The 20,125-nt window shown below is 46.5% G+C and overlaps 1 protein-coding gene across 4 annotated transcripts in view; it reads right to left on the bottom strand.

Annotated features, from left to right (window-relative positions):
• Nucleotides 1–20,125, bottom strand: part of HEPACAM (hepatic and glial cell adhesion molecule) — a 1,886,975-nt gene that overhangs the window by 1,404,446 nt on the left and 462,404 nt on the right. For all 4 annotated transcript variants that reach the window (XM_085646093.1, XM_085646094.1, XM_085646095.1 and 1 more), the window contains one exon: nucleotides 11,457–11,798. In XM_085646093.1, coding sequence (XP_085502219.1) covers nucleotides 11,457–11,798 — 342 coding nt within the window. The remainder of the gene's footprint in view (nucleotides 1–11,456; nucleotides 11,799–20,125) is intronic.

Below are 20,125 nucleotides of genomic sequence, written 5' to 3'. Positions count from 1 at the left end.
GGTAGAAGAACAGGCTGCAATGGAGAATATTAATCACGTTAACGGACGCTTGGGAAATACAATAATAATTATAAATAACAATTAGATGTACGAGATTGAAAATCACGACTCGTTTTTCTCTTTGTTTCTTGCTGGAGAATTGTACATCCTCTTGGAAATCCCAAAACAGAGTGATGCTGGGGTAATGCCCTAAGTGAAAAGGTAAAGAATACCCGAGTAGTGGTATAGACCATAAAATAGGGACCAATACCCTGATGAATGTCAGAGTGATCCAGTTGGGCACATAAAAAGCTGGCAGAAACATGTTGGTTTTTGCAGTGGGGATTGAAGGGTCGTTACCTTCCCGGAATACCCCAGTTTGTTGATGTTAATCCTGCCAGAGGTTGACAAGAATACATTTTCTGGGTTTACCTCGAGACAGTTTTATATCTATTTCTGCACCTCTCTTGGTCCCTTTTTCCAGGTGAAAATTTGTTTTCCTGTTTTGTTTGTAGTTACACTTTTGTGTTTGTTTTTTGTCTGTCTTCTTTACTAAACTTTACCCTCACCACTTGTCTTCATCGTATATACTAAAAAATTGCGCTCCATCCAAGGTGTTGGTCTGCACCTGGGTGTATGATGCGGCCCAATGATGAAGCATGACACTACCAAGTGTGTGAGGGCAGTATTAAGACATCTGTTGATTTTCCCACCCGTAGCGTCCAGCATAGTTAGTTATGTTTCTGATTGTTTCTCTGTCGTGTGAGACTATGTTCTCTGATCCCCCAGGTCTTCTTGCTCCCCATCTCACTGTTCGCCCATGTGATGGTATAGTCACGTGTGGGCCCCTTATGCAAGCCCAGGTACCTGCAATGCCTATAGCATAGGGCAGCCCAGGGCCTCTTCTAGGTCCAGCAATCAGATGGGAGGTGCAGCAGCATTCTTCTCTGGCTGCTGGTCCACCACATGGTGCCGTGTATAAGGGGAGAGTTTCATCTCCGTGCCACTGGCCTTGGATGCGGAGGAGGGGCTATAGAGGACATGGCAGCCTCAGTGTCCCAGCATCCTGCAGGTCTCCTGTATCACAGGGCCACCGGAGCCTCGCCAATGTCACATCAGGTTGAGCTGCAGAGGCGGGCAGAGTTCCAAGAGAGTAACCCTTGGGTGTTTGTTGGGAAGTTGGGTATGGATACCGCTGCCAGCCAGGTTCTAAAACTACGCTTCCCCAGGCCGCTATTGGTCTGGTGCAGTGGATGAGTCTCTGGCAGTGAGACTTATAGGTGAGGGGTGGGGCCAGTCCTCTACATGAGAGCCAGGGTTTCTGATGGGGCGTCAGGCCCAGGAGTAAAACGTGGCAGACAAAGGCCTGCAGCTCAGGCATGGCTTCGCCGGCAATGCTGCAGCTCCGGTCTGCCATCCGGGAAGGCCAAGAAGAGGGGAAGGAAACAGTTGGTGCTCCCAGTCACATCTTAGATAGCCGCTATCTCCATCTGGGGCCCACCACGGCGCAAAGATGGTAGCTTAAGAGGTCATCTTCTTTTGTGGCCAGACCACGCCCCTTTCTTCTCATTTCTTGCTTCTTTTTGCATCTCTCTTGCTTCTTTCTGCATCTTTCTTCCTCATTCTGCACCTTTCTTCCTCTTTCTGCAGTTTCACTCAATTCTTTCTGCACTACTCTTGCCTCTGTCTGCACCTCTCTTGCTTCTTCTTCCATCTCTTTTGCCTCATTCTACACCTCTCTTGCTTCTTTCTGCACCTCCCTTGCCTCTTCCTGCATGTCTCTTGCCTCTTTCTGTACCTCTCTTGCATCTTTCTGCACCTCCCGTGCCTCTTTCTATACCTCACTTGTCTCTTTCTGCACTTTTCTTGCTTCTGTCTGTACTTCACTTGCTTCTTTCTGTGACTTTTTTCTTTTTGTTCCATTCATGCTCTTCCTGCACTTCCCTTGCCTCTTTCTGCATCTCTATTGCCTCTTTCTGAACCTCTTTTGCCTCTTTCTGCACTTCTCTTGCTTCTTTCTAAACCTCTTTTGCTTCTATCTGCGCCTCCCTTGCCTCTATCTGTACCTCTCTTGTCTCTTTCAGTACCTCTCTTGCCTCTTTCTGCACCTCACTTGTCTCTTTCTATACTTTTCTTGCTTCTTTCTATACTTTTCTTGCTTCTTTCTGCAACTTTCTTCCTCTTTCTGTACCTTTCCTGCTCTTTCTGCAGTTCTCTTGCTTCTCTCTGCACTTCTTGTGTCTCTTTCTGTACCTTTCCTTCTCTTTCTGCAGTTCTCTTGCCTCTTTCTGCACCTCTCTTGCTTCTTTCTGCACTTCTCTCTCTTGCTTCTTTCTGCACAACTCTTTCCTCTTTCTGTACCTCTCTTACCTCTTTCTGCACTCTACTTCTTCCTTATGCACCTTTCTTCATCTTTCTGCACCTCTCTTGCCTCTTTCTGCACCTCATTGGCCTCGTTCTGTAACTCTCTTGCCTCTTTCTGCACCTAACTTGCTTCTTTCTGTGCCTTTCTTCCTCTTTCTGTACCTCTCTTGCCTCTTTCTTCAACTTTCCTCCTCTCATTGCACATTTGTTCCTCTTTCTGCACCTCTCTAAGCCTCTTTCTCCACCTTTCTCCCCTCTTTCTGTACCCCTCTTGCTTCTTCCTGTACCTCTCTTGCTTCTTTTTGCACTTCTCCTTCAATCTTTACACACCTCACTTGTTTCTTTCAGTACCTCTCTTGCCTCTTTCTGCACTTCTCTTCCATCTTTCTAAACCTCTCTTGCTTCTTTCTGCACTTCTCTTGCCACTTTCTGCACCTCTATTGCCTCTTTCTGAACCTCTTTTGCCTCTTTCTGCACTTCTCTTGCTTCTTTCTAAACCTCTTTTGCTTCTATCTGCGCCTCCCTTGCCTTTATCTGTACCTCTCTTGTCTCTTTCAGTAGCTCTCTTGCCTCTTTCTGCACCTCACTTGTCTCTTTCTATACTTTTCTTGCTTCTTTCTATACTTCTCTTGCTTCTTTCTGCAACTTTCTTCCTCTTTCTGTACCTTTCCTGCTCTTTCTGCAGTTCTCTTGCTTCTCTCTGCACTTCTCTTGTCTCTTTCTGTACCTTTCCTTCTCTTTCTGCAGTTCTCTTGCCTCTTTCTGCACCTCTCTTGCTTCTTTCTGTACTTCTCTCTCTTGCTTCTTTCTGTACAACTCTTTCCTCTTTCTGTACCTCTCTTACCTCTTTCTGCACTCTACTTCTTCCTTATGCACCTTTCTTCATCTTTCTGCACCTCTCTTGCCTCTTTCTGCACCTCATTGGCCTCGTTCTGTAACTCTCTTGTCTCTTTCTGCAGCTAACTTGCTTCTTTCTGTGCCTTTCTTCCTCTTTCTGTACCTCTCTTGCCTCTTTCTTCACTTTTCCTCCTCTCACTGCACATTTGTTCCTCTTTCTGCACCTCTCTAAGCCTCTTTCTCCACCTTTCTCCCCTCTTTCTGTACCCCTCTTGCTTCTTCCTGTACCTCTCTTGCTTCTTTTTGCACTTCTCCTTCAATCTTTACACACCTCACTTGTTTCTTTCAGTACCTCTCTTGCCTCTTTCTGCACTTCTCTTCCATCTTTCTAAACCTCTCTTGCTTCTTTCTGCACTTCTCTTGCCTCTTTCTGCGCCTGTCTTGCTCCTTTATGCACTTTTCTTCCTCTTTCATCATCTCTCTTACTTGTGGCTGCACCAATCTTGCTTCTTTCTGTGCCCCTCTTGCCTCTTTCTGCACCTCAGTTCCCTCTTTCTACACCTCACTCTCTTGTTTCTGCACCTCTTGTGCTTCTTTCTGTACATCGCTTGCATTTCTCTGCACATTTCATGCTTCTTTCTTTACCTTCCTTCTTCTTTATGCACCATTCTTCCTATTCCGGCACCTTTCTTCCTCTTTAGGCACCTTTCTTCTTCTTTCTGCACCTCTCTTGCATCTTTCTGCACATCTATTGCTTTTTTCTGCACTTCTCTTTCCTCTTTCTATACCTCTCTTGCCTATTTCTGCACCTCTCTTGCCTGTTTCAGCGCCCCAGTTGCCTCTTTATGCATTTCTCTTCCCACTTCTGCACTTCTCTTGATTCTTTCTGTGCCTTTCTTCCTCTTTCTGCACCTTTCTTCCTCTTTCTGCAGTTATCATGTTTGTTTCTTTACTTCTCTTGTCTCTTTTTGTACCTTTCTTGTTTCTTTCTGTACATCTCTTGCCTCTTTCTGTACCTTTCTTGCCTTGTTCTGCACCTCTCTTGCTTCTATCTGTACTTCACATGCCTCTGCGTGTGCCTTTCATCCTCTTTCTGCACTTTTCTTCCCTCTTTCTGCACCACTCTTCCATCTTTCTGTACCTCAATTGCCTCTTTCTGCCTACTCTTATTTCCCAGTCAGACTAGATCCCAGTCCGGCTAGTCCAGAAACAGTGTGACATCAGCAAAAAGTGGGGGTAACCATAAGAAGCAGATACTACTTTCCTACACAACCGCCCCAATGCAAGGACATTAAACTAACCTTGACCAGTCGAGTTGTCATGTTCTAAGTGGAAATATCTGGAGAGTCCATCTGCATTGGCATGTTTTCTACCAGGTCTATGTTCCACTGTATAGTCCATCCCCTGCAGGGAAATGGACCACCTCAAAAGTTTGGGGTTTTCACCCTTCATCTGTTTTAGCCATAAGAGGGGCTTATGGTCTGTCTGAACAATGAAGTAAGTACCAAACAGATATGGCCTCAACTTCTTCAGAGCCCAAACCACAGCAAAGGCTTCCCTCTCAATAGCAGACCAACGTTTCTCTCTGGGGTCAGCCTTCTGCTTATAAAAGCTACTGGCTGATCCTGACCCTCTTCATTCAGTTGTGATAACACAGCTCTACCCCCAACTCAGATGCATCAGTTTGAACAATGAATTGTTTGGAATAGTCAGCACTTTGCAGAATGGGAGCAGTGCACATGGCCTGTTTCAGGTCATCAAATTCCTTTTGACAGCTAACTGTCCACTGAACTTTCTTAAGCATCATTTTGGAAGTTAGATCATTCAAATGGGTCACTATGGAGCAATATCCTTTGACAAACCTCCTGTAGTACCCAGTCATGCCCAAAAAAGCTCTGACCTAAGTCTGGGTGGTTGCAGCAACCCAATCCATGATGGTTTGAATTTTGCTTTGTAATGGTTGAACCTGTCCTCCACCTACAAGATGGCCTAGGTATACAACCTAAATCTGCCCTATTTGGCACTTGGTGGCCTTGATAGTTAGGCCTGCCTTCTGCAGGGCCTCCACAACATTTCTCTGGTGGACCATTTGACCCTCCCATGTGGAGCTAAAGAGAGCAATATCATAATAGCTGCACGATAGGCTTCCTGAGCTGTGAGAACTTTATTCACCAGCCTTTGAAATGTGACAGATGCATTCTTCAAGCCAATAGGCATCACCACAAATAGGTAGTGCCCTCTAGGGGTTGAAAATGATGTTTTTGGTTTTGCATCCTCAGCTAATCTGATTGGCCAGGAAGCAGCTGCCATGTCAAATGTACTTAAGAACGTGGCTGAGGCCAAAGTATCAATTAGTTCATCTGCCCCCGAAATTGGATGAGCATCAGTCCTAGTGACTGCATTGAGTACTCTGCAGTCAACACAGAACCTCATCTCTCTCTTACCACCCTGGGTGTGAGGTTTTGGTACCAAGACTACTGGATTAGCCCAAGGGCTATCTGAGGGCTCAATCACTCCCACTTCCAACATCTTCTGGACTTCAGTCCTGATACAGTTCCTGACATGATCAGATTGCCTGTAAATCTTATTTTTAACAGGAAGACTGTCACCTGTGTCCACCTCATGTGTACACCAGGTAGTCTGACTTGGAGTCAGTGAAAACATATATCTGTACTGATTGAGGACTTTCCTACAATCAATCTGTTGCTGTTCGGTTAGGCTGCCTACCATGACTACATCATCAACTGAACCTTCATCATGGTTCTGTGAGAGGAGATCTGGGAGTGGATCACTCTCTTCATCCTGTCCCTCATCAGTAGCCATGAGCAAGCCCATGTCTGCCCTGTTCACATATGGCTTGAGCCTGTTCACATGGAGCACCGTGTGGGGGCACATGGGAGTTCCATGGTCCACCAGGTAGGTAGCCTCTCCCTTTTGCTCAAGAATGGTATGGGGCCCACTCCACTTGTCTTGGAAAGCTGCTGGGGCCACAGGCTCCAACACCCATACCCTCTGTCCTGCCTGATATACATCGAAACAGTCTTTTGGTCATACCAGATCTTTTGCAATTTCTGGCTAGCCTCAAGGTTTTTAGATGCATTCTTCATGTACTCAGCCATCCGGGAGCGGAGACCAAGTATATAGACCACTATGTCCTGTTTAGGTGGTTTGAGAGGTAACATCCATCCCTCCTTAACCAAACATAAGGGACCCCTAACTGGATGTCCAAACAGAAGTTCAAAAGGGCTGTGACCAACCCCCTTCTGAGGATCTTCTCAGTAGGCAAGGAGAAAGAAGGGCACAAGGATGTCCCATCTGTGCCTAACCTTTTCAGGGAGACCTTTTATCATGCCCTTGAGGGTTTTGTTGAATCTCTCAACTAACCCATTGCATTGTGGGGGATAGGGTGTGGCAAACTTGTAACTCCTTCCACATAGCAGTCAGGTAACTAGTCTTAAAGTTTGCTTCTCTGTCTGATATTACCTCCTTAGGGAAACCCACTCTGGACTCCCAGGAGAGCTCTAGCCTCATCAGGAGCTGTGGTAGTCTCAAGGGGAATTGCCTCTGGATACCTAGTGGCATGGTCCACCACCAGTAGTATGAATTTGTGCCCAGATGCAGTTGGAGGATCCATGGGACCAACAATGTCAATTCCAACCCTCACAAAGGGAACCCTCACCACAGGTAGTAGTATCAGGGGAGGGGTTGTAGTACCACCTGCCTTACCACTGGCTTGACAAGTGATACAGGAGCAACAAAACTCCTTTGTGTCTTCTGACATGTAAGGTCAGTGAAAATGAGGGACAAGCCTGTCCCAGGTCTTACTTTGGCCTAAGTGTCCTGCTAATGGGATATTGTGTGCCAGTGTTAATAGGAAGCCACTAAACTTCAGAGGTATAACCAACCTCCTGGAAGCACCAGGCTTGGGGTCTCTACCCTCTGAATACAGAAGTCCATCATCCCAGTAGATCCTGTGGGACCCACTGGCACTCCCAGCAGCCGCAGCAGCAGCTTGCTATCTGAGGGGTTCAAGAGAGAGGCAGCTTAGCTGCTCCTGGCTCAGATCTGCCCTGGAAGGGCCCCCTGTCCCCAAGAACTCAGCCTGGTCAGGTTCAAGTTTCTCTGAGACAGATCCTTCACAGGGACTGATATCATCTCCCTCAAGAGACTGATCCTCACTCTGAGGCAGGGGGGAAGACACTGCCTTACCCCTTCTGCACCTTCTCTTGGAAGGCACCTGTTCCATCTTTTCAGGATCCAGGGCCTGTCAAGTGGAAGACATGTTTGCCTGCGACCAAATCATTGCCCAATAAGCATTCTACAGGGAGGTTGGAGCTAACCACAACTTTCTTAGGGCCAATTACCCCTCCCCAGGTGAAATTCACAACTGCTAAGGAATGGTCTATCCTGACATTGCTTGCATTGGTCACTTGGTACTTCTCATCAAGTATGATCTGTTCAGGATCCACAAGATCTTATATCACCATTGTGACACTTGCACCTGTGTCCCTGTATGCCATGGCCTTCGTCCTTACCATTGCTCAAAGACTGTTGTCTGTATTTGCCCAGATTATTGGTACTGACAAATAAGGAGGCAATATCCATGCCCCATCACAGATCAAAACAGCCTGAATTGGAATTCTGACTAGTCCAGAATCCATCTCAGATCCCAAGGTTAACCCTACTATCCCCTTGTTCTGTACACCACCACTTGGAACTGAACTAGGGGAAACAGTTGCCGTAAGGTCAGTGGTGGCTGGAGTTGATCCCTTGGCCCATATATAACTGGCATATGTTGTCCAATGTGTCTTCTCTCTACAGATATGACACCAAGGTTTATTTTTGCCTTTTACTTTGTTAGATTGTGACTCCCGCCAAGACGCAGGTTTTTGGGGCCCTTGTGACGACTTCTGGTCTTTACTTTTCTCCCCACACTTATCTGAGGTTTTAACATCTTGCTTCTTCTGGTCACTACCTTGATTCTGAGTTTTCTGCTTCACCCTGGTTCTGACCCATTTGTCTGCCTTCTTTCCCAATTCTTGGGGAGAGGTCAGATCACAATCAACCAAGTACTGATGCAACAACTGATTTTGGCAATTATTAAGGATCTGCTCCCTCATAAGTAAATTGTACAACCTTTAAAATCACACACCTTACTGCCAAGTAACCAGCCTTCGAGAGCCTTAGTAGCACAATCTACAAAGTCAACCCAGTCCTGAGTCTTTGCCTTCTGGGTGTCTCTGAACTTAATCCTGTACTGTTCAGTGGTTAAGCCAAACCCATCAACGAGAGCACTATTCAAAACTGAGAAATTGTCAGCATCCTCTTCTCTAACAATGAGGAGCTCATCTCTACCTTTGTCGGCAAAGAAGAGCCACAAGATAGCTGCCCACTGCTCTTGAGGGACCCTCTGTACCTTACAGGCCCTATCTAGTGCAGTTATCCATTTGTGGATGTCATCCCCACTCGGATAGGGAGGGACTATCTTGTTCGGGTTCCTATGTTCATGAGTATATACTCTAACCCTAGGGATACTTTTGCTGCCACCATGGGACTCTAGTCTCAATCTTTTTGTTGCTGTTTGGAGCTCTAGGGATTCCCTGTCTAGGGTCAATTGTTCTTTCCTGAGCCTGAGCCTGAGCTTGACTCTCTCAAGCTCCAGAAATTGGCACTGCTTATCGTAAGAGGTTTCCCTCTTGTTTGATATGGGAGTCCCTGCAGAAGTTCCTGAGTGATTAGACTCCACAGAGGGAGTTCTGGCTCTCCTAGGTAAAGTCTGTACTCTTCCTGGAGACTCACGATGGCCTTGGAGAAGTCAGGAATTCTACTTCCGGGGCTGCAGGGACTTAGGACTCCAGCAGGAGTGGGAAAGTTTGCGACTGTTGATTCAAAGTTTTGGTGCCTGCCAAGCAGGGGAGTCACTCCTTGACTCCAAGGGAGATTCTTTAGTCTTCCAGAGGTAGTGGAATGTCGAAGGTCCAGGATTCTTCTTCAGAGCATCATCCAGAGATATCTAGTTTGCAATGGCAAGGGTTCCCTAACTTATACTAGAAGGAAGGGAGGGACTAACTCTATGACCCCTCCTATGGGAGGGTCAGGGGAGTGGGTGGCTACACCCACTTCCCTTTGTCCAGTTTCGCACCAGAGCAGGGGCAGGTAGCCCCTGAACCGGTTTAAGCTGGCATATGCACAGAGGAGCCTACTGCTCCCCCAGTACAGGACTTCAAAACACTCTAGGAGTGCACCCACCCAGCACCAAAACACTAAATCCTGTCTGGAAGGTGGTGACACCTCTCTGTGACAGGATGCTTATTGTTGGGCCTCCTCCACTGCGAGTTTCGGTCAGCAGCAGGAGGGCAGCCCAGTGTCTGTGCTGGTGGCATCCATTTTGTGATGCCAGGGCTCTTTCAGGATTCTACCGTGTTTCCACAGTAGGTACATGTCTATCCCTCTAGAAGGGTGGGATCATACTCCCACACCAGTTACTGGTGTGGGGGCATGATTCCAAAGCGTTTGACACCAAACACGACATGTTTTGATGCAGCCATCCCAGAGTTAGCATTTACCGCGAGGTTATAATGCACTTAAGAGTATATGGTTTAACCGCATCCACAAACAGCCACAGAGAATGGACTCTGAGAGCTGCAGAGGGGCCCTGCTTAGGCAGAGGCACCCCCTCACATGGAAACCAAGCACCTTGCCCTCAGGATTGATAGGGCCTGCCTTAGGGGTGACTGATAGGTTTATATGTGTGTGTAAGGAGAGATACAGTGAACCTACATCTCAGTGAGGAGTGCTAGCACCACCTCACCCAGGCTGCAGCAGCAGGCCTGTGGTGTCAGATTTAGTCTGCTTCCCAGGGGTGGGATAATACATGCTTCAGCCCCTGGTAGGCCTGTGAAGTACCTATGCCCTTGGTACCTAAGGTACCATATACTAGGGCTCATAAGGTACCACAGTATCCAATCACTAGTGCATCTAATATGCACTCCAAATTGTTTAGAGGGAACAGAGAGACTGGGGCCCTGATTAGCAGGGACCCAGCCAGACTATAGCCAGAAACCAGTGTTAACATCAGAAAAAAAGTGGGGGCAACATAAGTACAGATCCTACTCTCCTACAATGTGCCCATGATGTGTTCCACTGATATTCTACTGACATCAATAGCTACTAGATATGTTTGGAATTCTTCCTTCCAGTGTTTTCAGTGTCCTGGGAGTTCTCTTTTATTTTGTAAACATTTTTGAGGTACATCAGATTTCATATTGAGATATGAGTGGAGAAAGAAGTTATATTAATTTTTTAATAAAGAAAGAGGAGGTGTAGCTAGACAGCATGAGCAGAGGCTGTATACTGACCAGTCTAACATGCTGGGAGGAAGTAATCGAACTAATAAGCATGGACAGATACCTCAAAAGTTGTAAATGCATTATTAAGTAGAAAAGAAAATATTTATTTATTTATAATCCTCCAACACCATGGACTGTTTGAGTCTTATTCCATATGTACTCTATGAGGCAATTCACCCAGTGGGGCACAAGCTACAGTGAAGAAAATTGTGCACAAAATGGTGCCTGACTTGATTAGAGGCTTGGAATTCCAGCAATGGTGCTCATTTGAGAGGAGAACTGAACATAAATGTCTCCAAAGATGAAGAGACACATAGAGAGGTGGAACTACTGTGCTCCACACCCTGGTAAGGAATTTATAGCGATGCAGTTGTGGTAGATCCTTTGAAGTGTGTGATAGACATGCACACTGGCTGCTAAAGGTAGGTGGTTCAGGAAGGTCGCATGAGCAGCCTGTAGAGGAACTCACTGGTGGTAACAGTAGAGGTGAGTTGGGGGCTCCACAAGTTGCAGTGGTACTGCAGAAACACAGCCTCACAATGGTGCCTAGGATGGTTAGAGAAACAGTGCTCCACTTGGTTTCTGCCACTGGGAAACCAAGAAGTATGGCTCAACAAGCGTATTCATCCATAACACTTGAGAGAACATCAGTATTCTAAAACAAACTTGGAAAATGTCCCTTTAGAACAACCCACTCTTGAAGCGTTCTAAGGGTCAAACCACGGGGACAAGGAAAGGGAGGGGGGAGTGAGAAAGTGTAAAAGGAAGAGGAGGAGGGCCACAAAAAATTATACAACAGAGTCTAATTTACATTGTCAGTGAATAACCCGAAACATTATAGTGGTTTTGACCGTCCTAACCTAAGTTGAATACTGCTGCACACCTTTGTCCTGAAAAATCCCTGAAGTTAACCCCCATAGCACTTACTGTCTGCAGTGAGGTTGATGCTCTTCTCCCCTGTGAAAGTGTCATCAGTGATAGATATCTCAACCTCATACATGCCTTCGTCAGAGAGCTGGAGGTTATGAATCAGCAGCGAACCATTATCGAAGATTTTAATTCGGTCTCTGTATTCCAGGCGGAGGTTCCCGATGACTTCTGCACCAATGGACTGTACCACAGTGATTGGTTTGTTGCGCTTAAGCCGCCATTTTACCACTGGTTTATCAAAACTGGAACTTGTATATTTCACTGACAGCATTGTGGGTTTACCAACTGTACCATGGATCAACACGACCGGGCTCGAAATATTAACAGCCTTCACCACATCTAGGAAAAAAACAATTTCACACTATTATTTTTTGTCTCATATACAACTCAATAAATTCTTACTTGTTGTCTGTTCTACCTAGCAGTGCCTGCCTATCTCACATTCTCCCTTCAAGTGACAGAGTTCAACAAAAGATACGTCCGATGTAGTTCCTTGAGGAATAAGAGATTATAGTACATGCAGTACAATACCATGACTAATTTCCAAAGAAAACCAATATGGACAACCCAACATTTCTATTACTACCACTGCAGCTGAATATCATTCTCGTCAAAATATTCACCCTGCTGTGAATACAATATGTGCCCAATGTGTCATTTGATGGTCTAGTGTTACTTCTTCTCCTTGCATCCTCAGTGATCCCTGGCTTCAAGATATGGAACTGAGAAGAGAGGGGATGGACTCAATAGGAGAAGGAGCACACTCTGTCCCGCCAACATATCAGCAAGCCAGACTTATACCTGTGATCTAATCCCTCCCCTTCTGCACCATAAACGTGGAACCAAACTATCTGGAACCTGGTTCACAAAAATGAGTGCAACCCTGCCGTTTAAGCAGCTCCCCCTACAGTACGAGCTTATCTTACCCAGCCTCCTTGAAAACAGTGATTGTTTTCTGGCTGTGCACAATATTCAGCACTCTTGCTCTCTATCAAGGTCTGCACTATACAAATGCCACACAGCATACACATATACAAAGCAACTGGCACCACATGCAAATTCCACACAACCAAAATAAAATAAGATGTCTGCCTCAACACAGTAAGACAAGCCAGTATTTAGAGCAAGTGTATCTTCAAAGCAGTGGAGCTATAAATCTAGAAAATCCTGCTACTCCCGCTTGTACATAAATCCACTTAAGACAGAATTCGCTTTAATTGACAGGAACTACAAACAAGCATTGGCAATGCCAATCGGTCTCGCCATTAGGATATTATATGTATTTAGCTATGCAGCCGATTAGCGTGGGTGCTGAATCACTTTCGCACTAGAAGTCAGGGTAACTGCGTATGAATAAGGATGGCGCTTTGTGAGGCAGCAGAAGCCCTCTGCAGACATCAGCTAAAATGCTGAGCGTCTAGCTCCCCCTCTGCTTATTTGCTGTACAGCTAAATACATATAAGATCCCAATGGCGAGACCGATTGGCATTGCTGTGGAGTGCATGCACTGTATTTCAAAATATCTTCACTGCCGACTCCACTTGCGATGGGCCTGGGGCCCGGAGTCACCGGATGTTGAGCCTATGAGGGGACTCGAACCTGGTTTATCATCCTACAATCGGCAGGTAAAGTTATGCCCCATCTTGTTAATATAATTAGGTACTGTGTACCCATGAGGACGTGTCATGGGCACCTGCCCACACACCCACAATGACAACTTGCTTTATCCGGCAATGTGCACAGACCCTTGAAGGATGAAAGGCTGAGCTGCGCTGCTTTCTCACGAATAATAAAGCTTTCTAATTCAGCGAACCGTATGATGAAAGGCGGGGTTGCACTGACCACATGGGAAACACAGGCCGGTGCTTTTCAAATGTCATGGGGTGCAACAGACACCTGCTTGCACATGCCTAATACAGTCTTATCCGACCGAGTGTACAGGCCCTGCAGGATGAAAAGCCATGCTGCACTGCCAACCTCCATGGGCAGCACAGGCAGGTGCCGTTCAGGAACGTGCTGGTGGGGGGAGGGGTGCAGCAGCACCTGACTGGCCTGGCAAATATTTAATAACACCAGCAAACTTTCCTGGGGGCCTATGCCGAGGCTCGAAGCCGGGTCTCCAGGATTCCAGTCAGCAGCTTTGTTTGTTATGCCACACCCCTCCTAAAGGCTGAGTGGAGTCAAAGGGGTTCAACCTGTGACCATGCCATTAAATACATATTCCTAAAGTGAATGCTTTATTCCCCAGAACCACCAGCGCAGACTAACGTGGGAGCATTGAAAACCTTCAAAAGCATAAGCAGACACAGCCATAAACTAAGTTTGCTGGTGGTATTTAATTGGATCATTTCGACTTTTATGAGCGTGAAATAGGCTCTCTAGATACTTGTGCCTTTTTTGTAAATGGTGAAAACAAACAGAACAGAATAAAAGGGAAAAAACAGTAGCGAGTGAACTACGGATTATTTGCAAGAAACAACTTGAGAATCTGCTGCTATGTATGTGAAAAATATCAGATGTTTTCACTGACACATATTTATTCACCATTCCAAAGAAGTCCTACCCCCGGGCAGTGCCGACCTTTTGAATGACTGCCCACTCGCAATATAGCGCAGGCAAACCGTTGCGTGTGCAGCGTCTAAACTTCCCAATCCGCCTACGGTGTCGTTTAAGAGCACTAGGTTTTGCCCACGTACACCCCCCGCTGTGCCCTGTAGGCTCTACGTGCCCAATTGAAATCAAAAAGGAACATGTTACATAGAGCCCTCAGCTCCGGCTACTTGCAGCGCCAATGAACCTGACTGATAAGAAAACCCTGCGAGGCTGCGACTATTGCTACTGACTCACTGGATCAGGCGACTGTGGGCACATTTCTCTATGTTTAATTGCACTACGGGGTTGCGAGGACATTTATTTTGTGAGTGTGCCAGTCTGCACATCAGCCTAACTTTCTATCATGTGTCCTAAGTAACGCCCACACTCCAACTACTCTCTATGGGACCCCAGTGTGTCCAATGTTCCCATCCTTCGTATCCTATTGCGTATAGGAACCTCTTACGCACATGCCTGTATTCTTTTTAGGTGAAGCTTAGACCGGCTAGACAAGCTTTAATAAGCGCTCGGCCCCCTCGAAAGTGGCGCAGGATGCCATGATTATGTGTGATAGGCTACAAGCAGGAACTCAAAGACTGGCATGATACAATCCTTTCCTTTGATGGGTGCCCCTGAGCTAAACCAACCACCTGCAACGCAGATACAATCGCATCAGAGTCCGGCGCTCAAACTTTAATAGGTTATTAAGTGAATGATAAGAAGCAACCCCTCCAAAAGACCCATACAAGGGATGGGCCCCTTTGCCATACATTGCAAATGTGCTCAGGACATTGGATCGCGTCCTTCCCCCGTCCTGCCATCGTTCAATCTACCGACGATGTACATTTCTAATTACAGTCACAAAACATGGGGGCGGAAGTTATCACGGAAGGAAGTTGGCAAATAAATGGCAATTTCAGCACCCCTCCTGGTAAAAACATCAAAGCCTACTTAAATAAAAGAATAAACTTAATGACTTTTTATTTTAATGATGGGTAATCTCGGTCAATCCGGGGATCGAACCCGTGACCTTCAGGCTATTAGCAGAAAGCTCTAACCAACTGAGCTAACTGGTCGACATCGAAACATTTGTCAGTCATTGAGAGATATGTGCGTTATCGTTACAATGCAGGGAAAGATGGATTTGCATCAGCTGCAATTATCTAGGCCACTGTTGGCGGCTAAACTGTAGTACATGATTTTAATAATAACTCCTTCCGGCTAGCCTGCGTTTCGTTTTCGTCATCAAAGAGCTTGGTGTTCAGTCGGCAAGCCCTCCTGCCCGCAAGAGCTTGTAGGCACCTCTGTGTATGTCGGAAAGGCAGCCAGTCTCCCAACGCGAGCTGCCCCGATCGATTCTTCTTGGCCCCAGGCAGGCTGCTCCTGTTGCATCCGGGAGGCCCGCCCGGTTTTGCTTTCCTCATTGCACGTCGAGTGGCAGTCGCCAGTGTTTCTGATGCTGCTCCTGGGCACCTGTCTCCCATTACAGCTAGGGGGTTCCGAGAAGTTACGGACTGCGTGGGGGGGGGGGGGCGGCGGGGAGGGGACAAGACATGGGGGCGGAAGTTATCACGGAAGGACGTTGGCAAATAAATGGCAATTTCAGCACCCCTCCTGGTAAAAACATCAAAGCCCACTTAAATAAAAGAATAAACTTAATGACTTTTTATTTTAATGATGGGTAATTTCGGTCAATCCGGGGATCGAACCCGTGACCTTGATGCTATTAGCAAAAATCTCTAACCAACTGAGCTAACTGGTCGACACTGAAACATTTGTCAGTCATTGAGAGATATGTGCGTTATCGTTACAATGCAGACGCAGGGAAAGATGGATTCGCATCAGCTGCAATTATCTAGGCCACTGTTGGCGGCTAAACTGTAGTAAATGATTTTAATATTAACTCCTTCCGGCTAGCCTGCGTTTCGTTTTCGTCATCAAAGAGCTTGGTGTTCAGTCGGCAAGCCCTCCTGCCCGCAAGAGCTTGTAGGCACCTCTGTGTATGTTGGAAAGGCAGCCAGTCTCCCAACGCGAGCTGCCCCGATCGATTCTTCTTGGCCCCAGGCAGGCTGCTCCTGTTGCATCCGGGAGGCCCGCCCGGTTTTGCTTTCCTCATTCCACGTCGAGTGGCAGCCGCCAGTGTTTCTGATGCTGCTCCTGGGCACCTGTCTCCCATTACAGCCAGGGGGTTCTGAGAAGTTACGGACTGCGTGGGTGAGGGGTGGGGGCGGCGGGGAGGGGACAAGACATGGAAGAAAATAGTGCTGGGGGGAGTGTTTAATGGGGCAGGAAGAGACCACGTCATCGGGCCGTTTCAGCTGCTGCGGGTGCTGGTGAACGCGGATCACGTGATGCTGCCTTCGGTAAAGCCGGCCAGGAAGAGACCACGTCATCGGGCCCTTTCAGCTGCTGCGGGTGCTGGTGAACGCGGATCACATGATGCTGCCTTCGGTAAAGCCGGCCAGGAAGAGACCACGTCATCGCGTGCGCGTGGTTGTGGTTAGGCCCTGCGCCAGAAGAAAGTGCGGTGAGTAAAGGGGGCAGTAGCCTTGGAAGGATACAAATGACGACATAATCGTCATGAGGCGGGACTAACAAGTTTTAAACCAATTGGAAGGCAACATTGAGAGTGGGCGGAGCTTCCATGAAGCTTCCACACTAAAGTGTATACTGCATGTCTCGGAGAGACAGCGCAAGCGCTGTCTAGGCGAGACCTAAAAAGAAGACGCACAAATCTAGCTGAATGACATGAACTTGGACTGCTTCAAGTCCCAACTTTCTCTGATTACCAAGTCGCTTGAATTCACCCTGGTTACCATCCTTGCCCGTAAGGAACCCATTGCCAACTACAAAGACTGTCTGGTACCAGCTTTCTGGCTCAAGAAAGTAAAAATCTTTCTTTCACAATTGCTGGTCTATTTTTGCCTCATCAAGTCTCAGTAAAACCCTCGATGCACAGCTAGCAGCTATATCTCACATTGTGCAGGCTGTGGTTCTGGTAACACAAAGGCCTGAACGTAGGTACTGTGCGTGGACACCCAGCAGCTGTGGAGCCTTGATTGAATCCCGGAAGCAAGGTTCTCTATTCCACTGGTTTTAAAGGGACTTCAGCATGGTTCTCCCTATTTCCTTTTTCAAAACACCCAGGATTCGGCAAACAACTGAGAGAAACACACAGCAGAGAGAGCACTCATCATGCTGATAACACATTTTCACTAATTGCATTGTGGCCTTTTTTATATTAAAGTTGGATATTTACATTTAAGGGTTTAAAGATGTTTTTCCATAACATTATTTTGAAAAATGAAGTTACTGGTGTTTCGTTTTCAATCGGTTTTAGTTATTGTAATTGCATTTATAAGGACTCTACCGTGTGAGATGGTGGTATAAGCGTAGCATTCATTAGTCATGCGTTAGCCACCGAGCATGTTCTGTTTGACACATACAGCTCCACTGTGACCGTCTAAAAGGTAGTCCAGGACAGGTACAGACGGGAGCATGCACTGACCACCCCGAAGACTAAGAAAGCCTTTTTCTGATGCACATTCGGCCCGGAAACACCTGATAATTATAGACTGAGGGTGCAGCGAACTCTACAGCTGGGGAGAGGTATGTGGACGGGGTGCTTACACAGGCCCTGCCTTGGAGTTTGACAGAAGGGTACTCTGTCACTCAACCTTACTGCAAGTGCAATATACCATCACAAGCTTAACAGAAAAGTGAATGTAGTGAAAAAGGCCTTCACACAATTGCAATTCACCATGCAGTGTTTCATTTTTCACTGACTGACGGACTCACTGACTGACTGACTGACTCTCTCACTGACTGACTGATTCTCTCACTCTCTCTCTCACTGACTGACTGACACTCAATCTCTCTCTCACTGACTGACTGACTCTCACTCTCTGACTGACTGACTCTCACTGACTCTCTGACTGACTCTCTGACTGTCTCTCTCTCTCTCACTGACTGACTGACTCTCACTCACTCACTGACTGACTGACTGACTCTCTGACTGACTGACTGACTCACTGACTGACTCTCTCTCTCTCTCACTGACTGACTAACTCACTCTCAGTCTCTTTCTCACTAACTGACTGACTCTCTCTCTCACTGACTGACTAACTCACTCTCTCAATCTCTCTCACTGATTGACTGACTTTCACTCTCTTACTGACTGACTGACTCTCTCACTCTCTCTCTCTCTGACTGACTGACTCTTTCACTGATTGACTCACTATCTGACTGACTCTCTGACTGACTGACACACTCTCTCACTGACTGACTAACTAACTGACTCTCTCACTGCATGACTGACTCTCTCACTGACTGATTGACTGACTGACTCACTGACTTACTCTCTCTCTCACTGACTGACTAACTCACTCTCAGTCTCTTTCTCACTAACTGACTGACTGACTCTCTCTCTCACTGACTGACTAACTCACTCTCTCAATCTCTCTCACTGACTGACTCTCAGTCTCTCACTGACTGACTGACTCTCTCACTCTCTCTCTCACGGACTGACTGACTCTTTCACTGATTGACTGACCCTCTGACTGACTCTCTGACTGACTGACTGACATACTCTCTCACTGACTGACTAACTAACTGACTCTCTCACTGACTGACTGCTATACAGGTACTATTTCCCAACCTTCACCCTCCTGTTATTTATGCCCCCCCCATAAAAAACAAACCCCATAACAAGCAACCATCGAGACAAGCAGATAGAAGTTGCCAGCATTGAAAGGACAAAAAAACCTAAAAACATTATTTATTGTTAATACTTTTTTAATAGGTTCATTCAGTTGTACATAATGCTTTCTTGGTCATATATAAGGTAACATAAATGCTTCTGACACTTCTTTATTATAAGTTTTCAGCATGCTGTAGACTTCTGTACAGCTCAGCTTAAAGACATAGGCAAAGTCAATATCTCTGGCTGAACACTTCTAAGGTCCCAAAGGCGAGACCTATTGGCTATGCCAATGCTTGTTAATATATATATATGGCCTCTCTTGCTCATTTGGCAGAGCAGCATGGAGCAAAGATTATTTCCTATGCCGACGATACGCAACTCCTGTTCACCTGCGATAAAGGAGCGTGCTTTCGCAGGTGGGAAATAAAAGAATGTCTAACTGAGGTCTTCGCTTGGCTGTGAGGGAACCAGCTCAAATGTAATTCAGAAAAATCTGAAATCATTTTTTCCGGCTGCTCCCCTAATGAGGACTGGAATGAATGGTGGCCCAGCGATATGTCCCCTCCTTCGGCCCCAGTCAGTATGGTTAAAAATCTAGGAGTCAAGCTGGACTCGAGTCTTGCTATGAAGGCCCAAATTCAAGCGGTCGCCGGCACCTGCTTCGGCTTGATAAAAATGGTAAAGAATTTCCTTCCTCTATTACCGATGGAATCCCGTAAGATCGTTGTGCAAGCCTTGATCACATCTAGGCTGGACTACGTGAACATCTTGTATCTGGGGCTGCCTGACTATTTGCTCAATCGGCTGCCCCATAGAAGCCCCATTGTGTCCATAAGATCCCCTGTCACCCGGATACCTGCTTCCTCCCATCTTGCCATAATGTTATCCCTGAAGATCCCTGGAAGCGTCAGGTTTTTAAAGAGTTGTGTATAATAATTCAGCCTACCAAGCCTCATTTTTCTTTTGAAGGCCATCCAGATCTGGGAAGCTGTGAGTAGGGTTTTGAATCTCACTTTTCTGTAGTAGCTGGGCTCACTATAATTCAAGTAACAACCCTGAGCATCCTCTCCTAATAGTAATTCATATACATCTGATGATCCAACCTGATTCCGCTGCTCTTCCATTTTTCCTCCCATGAGCCCCCCATGCATTTTAAAGCTGCTGACCAGTAATAGAGGCTAAGATAAGGCACCCCCGTCCTCCTCTCTCTCTTGAAGTGTCAGAGAATGTAATGCCCTTATAGTCTTCCTGTGCCCCAGATAAATCTATTGAACATATTCTCCATCCCCTTAAACAAATGATTTCCCAAATTTCAAGGGTGGAGCCCTAAGAAGATATAGAACTTTGGGCTAAAATAGTATCTTAATTATAT

Source organism: Triturus cristatus, chromosome 3_1 (assembly GCF_964204655.1).
Source record: "Triturus cristatus chromosome 3_1, aTriCri1.1, whole genome shotgun sequence".
Lineage (NCBI taxonomy): Eukaryota > Metazoa > Chordata > Amphibia > Caudata > Salamandridae > Triturus > Triturus cristatus.
Note: the sequence above shows the minus strand (reverse complement) of the source record. Positions and strands in the feature narration are given on the sequence as shown.